The sequence below is a fragment of the Mauremys mutica genome, chromosome 3, assembly GCF_020497125.1.
Source record: "Mauremys mutica isolate MM-2020 ecotype Southern chromosome 3, ASM2049712v1, whole genome shotgun sequence".
Classification (NCBI taxonomy): Eukaryota; Metazoa; Chordata; order Testudines; family Geoemydidae; genus Mauremys; species Mauremys mutica.
Window position 1 is genome coordinate 164,275,280 of NC_059074.1, and position 15,518 is coordinate 164,290,797.

At 39.6% G+C, this 15,518-nt stretch overlaps 1 protein-coding gene across 4 annotated transcripts in view; it reads right to left on the reverse strand.

Annotated features, from left to right (window-relative positions):
• KCTD3 (potassium channel tetramerization domain containing 3) overlaps positions 1 to 15,518 on the reverse strand; it is a 57,230-nt gene that overhangs the window by 10,221 nt on the left and 31,491 nt on the right. For all 4 annotated transcript variants that reach the window (XM_045011445.1, XM_045011443.1, XM_045011446.1 and 1 more), the window contains exons 10-13: positions 12,078 to 12,193; positions 5,469 to 5,556; positions 5,189 to 5,305; positions 3,700 to 3,870 (exon numbers count right to left, since the gene is read on the reverse strand). In XM_045011445.1, coding sequence (XP_044867380.1) covers positions 3,700 to 3,870; positions 5,189 to 5,305; positions 5,469 to 5,556; positions 12,078 to 12,193 — 492 coding nt within the window. The remainder of the gene's footprint in view (positions 1 to 3,699; positions 3,871 to 5,188; positions 5,306 to 5,468; positions 5,557 to 12,077; positions 12,194 to 15,518) is intronic.

Genomic DNA, 15,518 nt, shown 5'->3' on the forward strand with positions numbered 1-15,518 from the left:
GGAATATTTACAAGATATGAAAGACTGTTTTTAAAACACCTTTTAATTTATAAGCCATAACATTTAGGATGTAATTAAAATTATCTAGGGTCTCAGAGTATCTCTACACAGCAACTAGACATCCGCGGCTGGCCCGTGCTAGCCGACTCAGGCTTGGGCTGCTTCATTGCTATGCAGACTTCCAGGTTCAGGCTGGAGCCTGGGCTCTAGGACCCTGAAAGGGTTTTTCTTTGCTGTGTAGACATACCCTCAGTAATTAAAAATACATTAACTTCTGAGCAAGTTCAATAAAATGCATTAAATCAATTGCGATGATAAAATGAGAGGAAATTATAGTCCTCAATAGTTAAATTACTTATTTTGTTTTCTGAATCAAAATGCTTACGAAAGCCTTAAAAGTAGCAATACATTCTGAATAAATTTGGACTGCAGAAGTTACAAACATCTGAAAAGTGGGTCCTGTGCATACTGTGTGTACTGTACAACTCCTGACTTCTAACATAGTTTTTGCTGTGGGTTATACAAGTCACAGAGCTTTTCTTCCTTGGTTTTCCCAATATATAAAGTAGGAATAACATTATCTGTTTACCTACCCTGCAGTGCTGTTGTAAGGTTTAATTAACACGTGAAGGTGTACATCTTACTATTGTTGCAGTCTCACACACGCGCTTGCGTGCAGTGTTGTTGTAGCCAGATCAGTCCCATATTAGATAGAGAAGGTGGGTGAGGGAATACTATGTAGCTCAAAAGCTTGTCTCTCTCACCAAGAGAAGTTGGTCCAATAAATACTCCTGGGGGAATACTGCGCAATGCACGCAGAACTGGCACTGCTGACTGCCATTAGGGGCTGCTGGACCTGGTAGAGCCCATCACCTAGTTCACCTACACGGGAGGCACAGGCAGACTGTGGTTCCAGGTTTGCCAGCCCCGTTCGGTCACATGGTGCAGCCAGGCCCCCTCCCTACGCAGAAGCTGCCAGAGCTGCAGAAAGGAACTGCTGCTTTCCAGGAGGGGAGACTGAGGGCGGCGGGGGGGGGGGGAGAGTATGACTCAAGTTGTTCCAGAGGTGACCAAATCCTAAAATTGTGCCCCCCACTAACAGCAAGTACGGGTCGTTACTGCCCGACAGGACAGTAACGAAGCTATGCGAAGCGAAGCCTGCGGCTGGGCTCTGGGGGGGAAGAGGGGGGTGCAGGAATCTGGGCCAGGCGGCACCCTGCAGCTGGGTTCTGGGGGAAGAGGGTGCATGTGTCTGGCCCCATGGCTAGGCTATGGGAGGGGGTGGGGGGATGTAGGTGTGAGCCAGGGGGCCTCTGCACAGCCCGTCCCGCATCTCCCAAATATCTTCTCCCAGTACACACACACGCCCCCTCCCAGTTCACACACCCCTCCAGCACATGCCCCTCCCCCAGCAGCATCCTCTATTTTGGACCTTTAAATATGGTAACCCTACGGGGTCAGGGGAAAAAACAAGAATTGACTAAAATACCAGAGGGACAGAATTTTCCTCCAAGATGTGCCCAGCTGGTACATGTGACACACCCAGCCTGAGGCACCCGACAAAAGCATAACAGTAGGGGTTTCTTAAACTCTCTACTTCTGGGGGAATCTTTTTTGTTGTCTGTATTGTTACAGACATACTTGCTGACAGGTATTTTGAAATAAATTACCAAAATAAGTGAAACTGATGTAATTAGATTGCGTTATTTTGACAAATAAAATATGCAGCATTTTAAAATATTAGGTGCAGAATTCCCCCAGGAATAAATAAGAGATATTAACTCACCCACCTCATCACACACACTTGCTTTTCTCATAAACAAACCATCTCAAGCATACCTGCATCTCCGAATTAAACAACTGACAACAGAGCAACAGTCACTGGAACAGCTTGCTAATAGAAATGGTAAATTCTCCATCACTTGGAGCCTTTAAATCCAAACTGGATGTCTGTCTTTCTGAAAGAAGCTCTAGTTCAACCTCAAATTACTGAACGCCACAGTGTCACTTACACAATTGGTATGAATAATTCCTGCTACTGCAGCAATTACTGGGTGAGGGTCTCTAGTTTGTGTTATACAGGAAGTTAGGCCAGATGACCATAATGGTCCCTTCTGGCTTTAAAATCCAATTAAATCTACGTACTACAAATTATTTTAACACATGAAGTTACAATGTTTTAAAATTACTATTCGAGAACATGCATCTTGGGCTAAATCTACACTTACAGCAGTGTGTAGAGTACAAACACTCCATCTGTGGCTACGCACCGCAGTGAAAGGCTCCAGTGGAGGGGAAAGGCTCTGGCAGCTCCCTGCTGCCAGAGTCTTTCACCGTGGCAAAGAAAGGCTCTGGCAGGGGGAGGCAGCGGGGAAAGACCCCTTTTCCCGCTGCCTCCGCACTGCCAGAGTCTTTCACTGAAACAGAGAAAAACTCCAGCAGCGGATACTACACTGCTAAAAACAGAAGTGTAGATGCAGGGGGCACTGCTTAGACATAGAGAGATCTGTGCAGTATATATACCCTGGGGGTTCCGGCATATAAGGCACCTGTTCTATTTGCCTAAGCCACGTCTCAGCATCTACACTGCTATTTATACCTGTGCTAGCTGGGTGTGAAGTGGCTGTACTCTACACGCCATTGTAGCCTTGCATGCACTGACTGTTAAAACACATGAAAACATTTTTATTTCAGTCACATATTCAATTAAATTTGAGTTTATCTGAATGTGAGAATATTCAAATAAAGACATTTATTGCCTTTACAGCAAGGATTTGCGCGCGCACACATACACACAAATTCATTTAAATAATTTCTTATTTTCTGCCATTTCTTTAAAATTTATAAAATTCAATGCAAAAATAACCCACTCTGTCAGACAGTGTTATGAATAAGATCTGAAATGCACAAGAATCATATTCTATTTTATGATTCTCTGTCCACATGCAAGATACTTCCATCCAATTTACTGAACTGGAAATTTACAGCTATATGCACAACTGTTGGTTCTGATAATAGACTGGTATATGCAGAGAATTAGGTTAATGTAACCCATATTTTATTGCTGGTTTCAGAAATTAATATCTTTTATTAGACATTTTATTGTTTTTCTGGAATAAGCTTATCATGAATTGCTGCAAATGGAATACAATATATTGTACAAATATTAAATGTCTTATAAAGACCAAGATTAGGACAAGCATATAGATCAGTGGCTCTCAAACTTTTGAACTGGTGACTCCTTTCACATAGCAAGCCTCTGAGTGCGACCCCCCCGTATAATTTAAAATAACTTTTTTATATTTTTTAACATCATTATAAATGCCGGAGGCAAAGTGGGATATGGGGTGGAGGTTGATAGTTTGCAACCCCCCCCCATGTAATAACCTCACGACCCTGTGGGGTCCCAACCCCCAGTTTGAGAACCCCGATATAGATAATTTTAACCCAACTCTTGTTGTATGCAGATGCTAAAATGAGATGTATTGTAACAACAGTATAATTAACGGAAATGTCCTTAAGTAAGTTTACAATGCCATTAATTTTTTTAGAAGTTTTTTTTTCTTAATATGCTGTTCTATATGTAATCTACTATGTTTAGTAATTCCAAATAATGGAATTTGAAGAAAAGGAGAGACAAGGAGCATGAAAAGGGAGAATGAGTGACACAGGTGCATCTGTACATACAAATAAGATTACCTGACACAAGGTGTTTCTCAGACAGCATGATCTTTGTAACAGGACTTCGATGAACTGTAAAGGTCTGAAAAAGTTGAGGGCCTGACCCAACTGTTTCAGGGTGCTGTACAATCACTCTTACTGCTCCGGAGCTGGTGCCATATGCAATCTCAATCCAATTACCACTTACACCTACAAAAGGCACAAACATTGAGATGTTTTAAACCAACCACCATTCCTCAAAGGGGGGGGGGAGTTATATCAGCAGATCTGTAATACTGAATAGCTACTTATTTTAGCACAAATATTTAAGTTCATTAGCAAGTGTAAATAGTCCTAAAAAGGGTTAAATTAATTTTACCTACTCTGCAAATATTTGCTATCTACTGTTGTGCAGTATATCCCAGTGCATCCTGCAGTTCCCCAAAACAAAACAAAAAAGGATATGAGGGAAGAGATCAAGCAAATCCCAAAACACATACTATTCGCTGTTCCTTGCCTGTGGCCCCAAAGAGGCATTTCAGTGCTTTTTAGAATTTAGAGACACGGAGACTAGCACCTGTCTTGCAAGATTTACTTCTCCTTGTGTGGGGGGAAGACAATTATATTAAGGGGAAAAAAAAGCTGTATTAACAATACAGGTATGGGAAAGATAAACAAAAAAAAGTTGATGAAATGCCTATATCTTCATCTGAAAAAATATTTGCATCCCACATTTAAAAGTAACAACATTCATATATCAGAGTTAGTTTTGTGGGTTTTGCTTTATCTCCAAATGGTTATGACAGTTCATGAAAGGGTGAAGTATGCGTCAGTAACTTGAATGAAGTTTATCAATGATGTAGCATTATTTTTCAGTAAAACACCATTATGTCTATAATATTCTGTTACACTTTTCTTCCTTAAGGCTGGGGATCACTCCATCTGTTCAGAGCACACAAGATCAGAATAGCAACCCCAAACTGTCAAGATTAATAGTGGGAACTTTGACCTGAACCCATGTTATTGAAGGTTTCTTAATGCCCTTTAATGCTTGGGTGCAAGCAACTTTGGTACAGTCTGACCAAACTGGAACACGACACGCAAGACTGTGGCCACCTTGTCCACATAGCATAAGGACCAAATTGGTAAGAGTGTTGGTGTTTTTGAAAGTGAAGGACTTGAAGTGTAGAATAAGGTGCTGTGAATATCTTCCTAAAGAGGTCTGGGAATGCAACTTAATCCAACCAATACTATCTGTCATTCCAAAGGGTAGTATATCCTTTCTAAAATATTTTTTTAATTAAATTCATGTCCAGGTTGACAGTCTGTACACCAATTTTAAGATTAATGAAAATTAAAATGATGATTAAACACTGATAACTGTTTTATAATGGAGTATAGCACACAATCCTTAAGTAGCCTTATCAGTGCTACTGCTGTTAGAAATCTAAAATACTTTTAAAATATGAAAGTGAAACCTCTATGTGCAATGAGTTACAAGGGAATGTAAATGATGCATGATACAAACTTGTCTTGGGTGTGAGGTAGACACTGAGTGCTGTAATGGCATCATTGGAGGGATCATGATAAAGTTCTGTCACCAGAAGATCATTATCCTTCATTCGCAAGGGAAACTTCTGCATATCTGCATAAAAAAATAAGTGATATCCAAATAAAAAACAGCAGAAATGTAAAGTCAGTTCATAATAATGATTACACTTATGAACAAGAGATAATATTCCTGTTAGGAATAATTATTTTAACAAAATTGAACATTACAATATTAATTTTGCTGTTTTTGTTCTTACCGATGTAATATATAGAGCCATTGTTACAGCCCAGGAGTAGGAAAGATCCAGCAGTATCATAGCTGGTGATAGGGACAACATCCTGAACCTAGTACAACAGTAAATGAAATATAAAACATTAGTTCTCCATTTTCTTTCCATTCTAAATGTAAGTTCATGAGCAATTTTCTTTGCTCTTTCTTGTAATATTTTGTTTTTAAAAAATCATTTTGATTCTTATACTGTGTGTAGCACCATACAAAAAACAAAACAAAAAAACCCTTCCCACCACTGCCCCAGGTAGAAGTTTCAAAAGCTCTCAGCATATGCCTAACTCTTCTCCCATTGAAATCAATGGGAGTTTTACCATTGAGTTCAATAGAGTAGAGTTAAGCCACTACTGAGCATTTTTGAAAATCCCACCCTAAATATGCACATACGGACACAGAGAGAAACATGGCAACTAGAAGCTGTAATTATTATTCAGCATTATGATACCGTCAAAAGGGAAAACACCAACATTAATATTTTCAAAAATTCAAGTTTCTGCTAGGGCACTGTTTAAATAGTACATCCTAACTTTTTATATTATATGTATATATATATTTTAAAATCCACACAACACAATTTTTCCATCTCGCTGATGATTTTTAGCAAGGGAGAATTAATAAATTCAAGAGCAACCATTCCAAGTGCATTTGAGCCTCTCTCTTCTCCTCTCCTGCCCTGTGGAAACTCCTGCCTGCCAGCCTCTCCAGCAGCTGCAATGTTGAGAAAAGGCTTCCCTGTCAAGTGATCTGTGGAAGGAAAAACTGGTCTCTTCCAACTCCCATGTTTCAGTCATTTCTTAGCCCCACAAAGGGAGCTCAAGGGAATGAAAGGGGATCTCTTGTGTTCCAGTCCCATGCAGAGTCAGAACTACAAAGGTTGTTGTTTCTGAGTCTGAGGCCAAAAGAATGTCTCCTTTGCTTGAGATCCCTACACAGAGACAGGATACATCAGCTGCTATGTTTCTCCCTGCCCCGTATGAGTGTGTGGTCATTATACTTGCACATGAGAAAGGAAGCTCAAGTCACTATAAAAAAAAAAACCCAGTCAAACTGATTTTATATAGAGCATGGTCATATGCATACCATAAACTGAATTAAAGAAAAGATTTTTCCCCTCAACCACTAGTCCAATTTCAGTCAAATTAGTTGTTGTCCAGCTATACCGAAAGAAAGGCAGGAGACACTTGATATGAATTTAATTAGGCCGCAACTTTATTATTAGATGTCTGGAACTACCTGGCTGATAAAAGTGTACTGTGCAGGCAACTCTATGTTCATTCAAATAACTACCTGGGGCTTCCACCAGCTCCCTTTCATTTTCCATCTAGGTCCCCCATGGCTTGGACCTTGCTGTCCACCCTGCCTCGTAGGAGAGTTAAGGTGGGCTATAAGAAAAAGGGATTTGGCTCCCTGCCATACCAATCGTAGGAGCCCCGAACAGCCTTCGCCCCGTCCCTCCCATTCCGTTCCTTTCCTTTAACCAGCAGATCCTTTTAAAGTCCTTTAACCAGACCATTTATCTGGTCACTGGATGCCTTCCCTATGGAGTGCCTATACTGGACATCCACCCCACACTTACAAAATAAGTTGCGACAGATAGTATAACCACTTTTCCTCCTCACTATAATAGGTCCTCCCTGACACCCACTGTGGGGAAGGAGAAAAAACTCCACTCCACCAAAGCCAGTATGAGGTGAGGGGAAAATTCCTTCCCAGTCCCCCCAAAAAAGAAGCAACTAGTGCAATGCCCACAGCAAGACCTAACCCAACCTGATAGTTGTACCTTGAGGGGAGGGAGGGTGGGCGGGCGCTGCCTTGCCTGCTGCTTGGAGAAAGGGATTCCAACGCCAAGGCATGCACCTTTTAAAGCCTTCCACCTTTATGTTCGCAGGGGGAGTCAGTGCCGCCAACCTGACCACCACCCATCTTTTTGCAGCAGCAGTTTCTGACCTCTTTCCCACCCCTCCCCTGCCATAAAGCACTGCTACCTTCTTCCAGCAAGCCCGGAGAACATCCATTCCCCCCTGCTTCAGGTGTGGTGATTACTTGAAACATTAATTAATGAAATTTTCTAACTAAAAGTATTGTTTTGTGAAGCTGATGGTGTCCTTTAAGTCCCTTGGAAAAGAAACTATTTACATAATACCTACCGCACATCAATGCATAGGATAAAGAAAACATTTTCCATACAACTAGTTCTTGTTATTTTCTGTAACTCACATTTACTCATAAACTCACATTTGGTTTACAAATAATCTGCAGAATTACAGCTCTTTCAGAATCTCTGTTAGGCTTCACAAAAGAAAACAAAATATTTATTGAAGATATCACTTTTCTTCCAGAGGGCAAACTTCCGCAGTACAGACTGCCAGAGTTAAAGGGGTGGGTTTATTTTATTTAGTTCAAGTGATCATTCCCTTTTCTTGCTTCTCTTCACCAGTATAATGCACAGTATCTGAGCTAGGTTTCAGCTTTATTCTTGTAAAGTGCTCAGATATTACTATGATGAGTGCCAATATAAATAACCTAGATAGATATTTTAATACTGAGCTACTGCACAAGAAAATTGAGCAACAATGTCAAGAATAGCAGCTCCTTTAGACAATTCTTTCACAGGATTAGCTGAAGTGCACCATGTCAAATTCTTACTACACACAATAAAATGGGATAGCAAAAGAATCACCACAAAGAACTTGATTTTTAAAAACCCACGATTCCATACTTGGAATTCTTAGAATACTGCAACACACCTTCATAATGGTTCATTAGTTTCCCGAGTTCAGATATTTAAGAATAGAAGGACAAAAAACCCTTAGTTCCAACAGGCTTATCAAGCCAAACAATTACCCTGAGGTGCTCTCTACTGGATTGTATGAGAAGAGCCTAGAACAGAAGATATATTACACTGGACCCTCGCCAGAACGTAGGGTTTGGGATCCATGCGCGGTCCTGCGTTAACGCTTTACCATGGATTCTAATGAAGGTAATTAAATTTGGGATCCATGCGCGGTCCTGCGCTATAAGCGAACTCGCACTATATAGATGCGCGTTCTAGCGAGGGTCCGCTGTGCTACAAAACACTGTCTGTTTCTTGAGGACTTCCAGAATGCTACTAACAGTGCTTGTGCACAGACAGAAATAACACATACCCTGATACTGTAAAGAAAAACATGTACAGCAAGAAAAATAGGCTCTACATAGTCAACCCACCTGAGCAGCAAGAGGGCCACAACAGAAGGAACTGTATGGGGAAGCCTGAGCTCCACCCCCAACCAAGGCGGCAGGTCTTGGGCTGCAGCCCACTCTCCCTCCAACCAAGGCGGCAGGGCTCAGGCTCCGGCCCCCTCTTGGGGGTAATGTAATAACTTTGTTAGAAGGGGGTCACAGTGCAATGAAGTCTGAGAACCCCTGGACTAGATGACCCTTAAGGTCCCTTCTAACCTTATGATTCTATGTTTGTATTCGGCACAACCCACGCGACTGTGACTACACTGCTATTTCATACTTGCACTAGCTCAAAGAGAGCTACCACGAGTGTGTGTACACAACCAGCTCAGAGTGTAGACATAGCTTAAGTGACCAAATGATGAGCAATTTTTATCTGGTAGATGAGAACTTGAGATATAGCTAGAAATAAAACTAAAATTACATGACAACAGTTCCTACTAGCTTAAGTGACTAGAAACGAGCCACTGAGAATTACTATTTGGCAGCCTGAAATCTTTATGTGAACAATTTAATACAGCGTTGTCAATTTAAAAAATTGAAAACTCAACCTCCTCTAGCTGTTTACAAATTACTGATTTTCACTGCTAGATTATCTAATGCCTATAACCTTCTTGCTATATCATATGCCATCAAAATCTTGCCTGGGGAATGAGCATTAGGGAAAGCCACCTCAGCTAGTCTGCCCCAGTCTCTGAGAATCAGGGAGGAGATGCCAGAATCTATTATGGATACAGAAAAAATTATAACATCCTGAGGAGGAATTATATAAAATGCATAAGGATCTCTCTTAGCTAGAGGGAGAATGGCTGGAAGAGAAAAAACTTCCTTAAAGTAGAGCTTGAACTATGGGCAATTCAGAAAGAAGGGGATGGGAAAGCATCGACTAAAAGATGACTTGTAAGAGGATGGAGTATTTATTGTGTTTACACCAAGATCACAGGACACTGTAACTCCCTGCCCAATGTAACAGAATGGCTCTCCCAAAAAAGGCAGAACAAGAACCTACTGAAGCACAAAGTTTAAATGATTTTTTTGTATTTACGACTGTGGGTTGCGAGGAAAGTACTGTCCGTTTTCTAGTTTGTGAAGTAGGACTACAAAAGCCCAAGAACTAGCACTGCATTTTAGAGCATGCCCACTGTAAGTGGAAGTACATTGTACAAGGTTATAATTTGCATTCCCTTTTCTAACTCAAAAGGGAGTAACGCATGTCTTTGCATAGGCCTTCTTTGTATGTTCCAAATCTAGTTAGTTTAAAAAAAAAAAAAACCCTGAAGAGTAAGGGAAATAAACTGTGACATCTACTTTATGAAAACTTCTTCATTTCCTTAATTTATGAGGTCTTTTCCTTTATGCTATCTTTGGGAGTCTATGTGCTCTTCTGAAAATTTGCTGTTCCTTTTCAATGAGAAATCCTGTTGCTATAGACATAAACTTACCCACTTTTAAATTTAAGTACTACAATCAGGAACCCCATTTTGGTCTAGACCCATTATTTTTGCCCTCACAATTTTCAAAGGTTTTACCAGCAAGTTCTTTAATAGGGTCTAGGAAATATGTTTTACTGCCAAAGGCAGGTGATCAAAAAGGTATAGTTAATTGTTTCATAAATTTATACTAAGTTATTGATTTCCAAAATTTGCAAATTGTTTTTGATGTCCCAGACGTCTGTGTGACTAACCCTCGAGAACCAGAGTTCTGAGACAGCTGCGATTCAGAATTCGGACACAGAATTACACAAAGTCAGGGATAGGAGTAACCTTTTACATCTTGATAGGGATAGTGAAAGTTGTCAAAAATTCCCTTCCTCACTAAAAATAAATCCCACTGACACCAGAAGGGAACCTACACCAAATTCTTGTGATAGGCCAAGGACTCTAGCAGCTATTACAGGTAGTGGTCTGCTGAGGAGATACAAAAGTCTTAGAAATCGGACTAAGAACAGTGACCATATTAAATTGCTATACAGAATGGAAACTTTAACAAAGCCTCTTAAAAGATATTTATAATACTACTGGTAAATTCCAGAGCAAAATCACGTGGCACAGTGCAGAGAGCTGCAAGTTCAAATCGGGACACTCATCCTCATACTTCAGAGGGAGAGAATATTGATAGTTACTCAGCAGAACTGAAAAAAAACTTCAAATTCTTGCCTTGCAAACACACCTACCTATGAGGTCTGAAAATGAAGAAGGAGGGCATATGAAGAAGCCAATTGTTTTTCCTAAGTTGACAGTTCCTTTCACCTTGTTCCACCAGCATATTTTGTGAAGCTTTATCCTAATCAAAAAGTGGCATTACTTCAAATATATCTCAAATGTTTTCTTGCATTTTGCATGGTGTCAATTTAGATTTTAAAAAGGCCTTTCAGCTTGTTTTATTTGATGCAAACATATTAGGTCAGCCTTCACTATGTAACTAAAGAACTGTGCCGCGTTGGTTGCCTTTTTGCGCTCTCTGTGTTATTCATTGGCAAGATTGTTGCTAAAGGGCCAAATCAGAACTTAGTCAACTAGTGCTATGGCAGTCGCAGAGTGAGCCTCAGGTCAGTTCTGCCACTTGAGATTTGCAAGACAGCCTCTTGGATTTCATTACATTCTGTCCCTGCGTTGTACCCATGGAGACATTCATCTGGCTGTGTTACAAGGTTTGTTTCTTGCATGAATGCCCAACTCTTCCCTCAGTCTTGTCTGGAATCCAAGAATCTCTATTCCTGTTGTCAGAATGCATAATATGTATTTAAAAAAAAAATCACAGCACATCTATGATGTATATAGATATAAAATAGATGTTTTTGAGGCATAGTATACGGTGCTATCAAAGTTTGTACCATACTTTTCATGGTCCCAAAAGACTTGCAAACTCACATCTGACGTTTTGGGTATGCTCCTCTGAGAAATGCGGCCACTTTTCATTGTAATATATTAACTTTCCTATTAGAACTACATATCTGAGTTCAAGCATGGGGTCCCATTAGGAAAAAAAAGCTTTTAAACAAGTGGTAGTGGCTAAGGGAGGAAGGTTCTGAAAACACTCATGGATGACATTTAATATTTTGATATGCCTAAAAGTTCTCTTTTTATTTAAGAGCATAAAGAAATGGAATGCTCAATAGTATTATATAGAGATAAACTCTGAAAAATTCTATGGGAGAAAATACCTAAGACATGATGCTTAAAGATATCAAAATGATAGGCAGAAGTCAGAGTCTTACAATATTAAAATGCTGATGTAAGAAAAATAATATTTATGCATTATCTGAAAAAATTGGATTTTGTTCTTGTTTCCTCATAAACCATATCAGTTTTTGATAAACACCGATGTATTAATAAAATGCTTCAATTCAACACACCTGCCAGTGCTGAGTCACAGCATTCCACACTCCCACCTTCCCAGTATGACTAGTAGCCACCAGCTGGTTGCCAATGAAGAAGAGGGCATCTACAGGGACTCCAAGACTGAACACTCCTACAAAAAACAGAGAGTCTATGAAGCTTCTTTTCAGAATAAGTACAAAAAAGAAAAACAGTAAAGTTAGAATCTCTCTTTCCTCTCTTTAGACATAATGAATTTAAACTACTGCATCAACATGCATAATCTGCTGATGCAGTCAATGTTTCTTTTTGGGGAAAAGTGATGGTGCAAAATAATAATAAATTCCTTGTTCCTCTATAACCACCTTTATCCTAAGGCCTCAAAGCATTTATGAACACCAACTAACGAAGGATCAAAATACTGTACTAAGCTCTAATTTGAAAACAAGTTCTAATTTATAAATGTACAGTTAAGCTAATCAAAAGTGCTGTCCACAAATGATGAAGAGCTTAGACAAATTTGGCAAGCACTGTCAAAAACATAACTAAGAGTAATATGAAAGATGCATGATATTGTCTTTTGAACAAATTCTTTTCGGAATGTAATGATCAGAAATTAAAACAAACTGGTTTCCTTTTTTGCTATGGAAGCCACCTCTGTACCTAAATGAACTATTACAGGCAAATATAATTAAGCAGAAAAATATATCGCTTTTACTTCTTTTTACATTGCAGAAAGATGTGCCTTGTGGTTATTATATTACTAGGAAACATACACTCCAACGGACACACATTTATAACTAATTCTGAAAGATGTACTTATCAGGATACACTGGAAGATCCCTTACAACGAACATGATTTTTGCAAGTGCCCAAATTTGGCTTTTGGAAATTGTTTTTGGTGGCTTTTGACCAATTGTCACAGTAAATCCTGCTTCTAAGTCTAAAACATCTCTTCATGATCAGCCAATCACAGAAACTGCAATTGCTTAACAATGAAGATTAACACTGTCAAAAATAACAGCCAAGCATGCACGAGCAACTCAATAATAAAATAAACAGTTTGCTCAAAAAAAATCAGTATGATAAGAGTTGTTCAACCAATAATTAGGATATTTGAAGCAGTACTATAGAAATAATAGGCCCTTATTTTTCCTTCTTTCAAGTCTTACACCTACTGGCCTTGTCTAAATACCTTTTTCTACACTTTTCTCACTGCTTCATCATCACCCACTATGAGTGTTACTGGTACTTTCACTAACATTCACCCATCACTGCTCCGATTACTGGAAGTTAATCAGTACTGAGATCAGAAGAGGCTCAAAAGACAAAGAACTGAGATGAAGCTTTGATGTTCGCATTTTTTTGAATTGTCATTGTTATCACATGAATAGGGAACTGAGTCAACCTACATACTGCAGCTGACTCATTTCACTTCAACACTTATTATTTCCTTCTAGTAGCACTAAGATACCACAATGGCATTCAGGCTAGGTCTACTCCATAAACTTACATTGGTATAACTACGTCGCTCTGGGGTGGAAAAAATCCACACACCTGAGCAATGCAGTTATACCAACCTAATCTTCAGTGTAGCTGCACTATGTCAACAGGAGGGCTTCTCTCCTCGACATAGCTATCGCCTCTTGCAGAGATGGATTAACTACGCCGACAGGAAAAGCTCTCCCTTCGTAGTAGTAGCATCTTCACTGAAGCGTTACAGTTGCACAGCTGTACCAGTGCAGCTGCGTCGCTGTAGCATTAAGTGTAGAACTGCCCTCAGTCTCTCATTCAGGGTCTAATATGACTGGTACTGACTGACAAGCTTAAATGAGTTTACTAGAACATTTAGTATGAAATCAAATTGCAAATCAACATTGAAGAGTTTTCATAATTCTCCAAGTTTGTTTTCTTGGGGGTGATTTGGTAGGATGCTTGCCAGCTAGATCAACCAGACAAGAAGTAACTCAGCACTAAATACTGTAGGGTTGTATTCTTTCATTATAAAACTGCTCATTAGGATACGTACACTGCCAAGTAAGGAGTTTCTCAATGTATAGTTGTCTACTGTACTGACATTTACAGTAAGTTACACAAAGCTCTTATACAGCCACTTAAATGTTTTAATAAATAATGTAGTGGTATATCTCCAAGAGTTGTGCCTCTATTAAAACTCAACAGAAATCTCCTGAAGAGTATTTAAACATTAGAAATCCCCAAAAAACTTTATTTGGATAAATTCAAATGTCAAAAATCAAGATGCCATTTCAAACAAAAGAATAAAAGTCTACTATGCTCTATGATGGCAGCCAGTTAGCTTGTTACACACTAGTGCTTTAATTATGATACCAAATGATTTTTCAGGTCATGGGGTATCATCTCTGATGCAGATTATATTCAGCAGTACCAGGCACATAAAAGCAGGCAATAATAAAAAAAAGGGAAACAACTAGAATTGATTAATCCAGAGAAGGATACGGTTCAGGGAAATCAAGGAAGACAGCTTGAATGGTCTGAAGGAATTTAAAGTGTCACTCCTGCTTAGGCTCAACAATCTTGACGGCCATCTACAGGGAAGACGATGATATCAGTAATGACAGGTTCCTGTCTTAAGGGGCCCTCTCAGTAAAACACTGCTTATAGCAGCAATCCAGCAGGGTGTCCTACGTAAGTAATATTGAAAGGAGTACAGCCTCTGGGAGAGCTCTATCATGGAGATGCCAGCCCTTGCAATTTTCTGTGGATGGTGTTGTCAGGTTCTGAAGAGCATTTGTAACAACAAATTGTTTCTTTTACAGAACATGGAAAAACTACTGCCTCACTATCCCAAGACAGGGCTTCAAACATTTGACTCTGCAAAAGAAATAGGCCAGTAAAACTATTTTATTCTTGTGTTACTGGATTCCTTAGCTTAATTGAATTGGGGAAAGTGGGGAACCCCACACATTTGAGTTATAATAGCAATTTAAAAATGGAAGTGTGGAACACTTAGTTCGTAACATTGACAAACACACACAATACACCTCTAACCTCGTTATCTCTAGCTTGCTTCTTGCTTGCATATATATACCTGCCCCTGGAAATTTCCACTACTTGCATCCGATGAAGTGGGTATTCACCCACGAAAGCTCATGCTCTAAAACGTTTGTTAGTCTATAAGGTGCCACAGGATTCTTTGCTGCTTTTACAGATCCAGAGAAAAACCTTAAAAAAAACCTAGATGATGTTTTATGCTAATAACTGCACTTTGTCTTATTAGTGATTAGAAAGCCAGTTGAATTTGGGATAGAAAGAGCTGGGTTCTATTCCCCATCCTGCCACAGAGTTCCTGAGTGACCTTGTGCAAGACACTTCAGCTCTCTGTGCTTCAGTTTCCCCACCTGTCATAGAAGGATGATAATGCTTCCTCACTTCTCAGGGCTGCTGAAAAGCAATATTCCTTAATTTTTGTAAAGTGCTGAGATACCACTGTGAACATC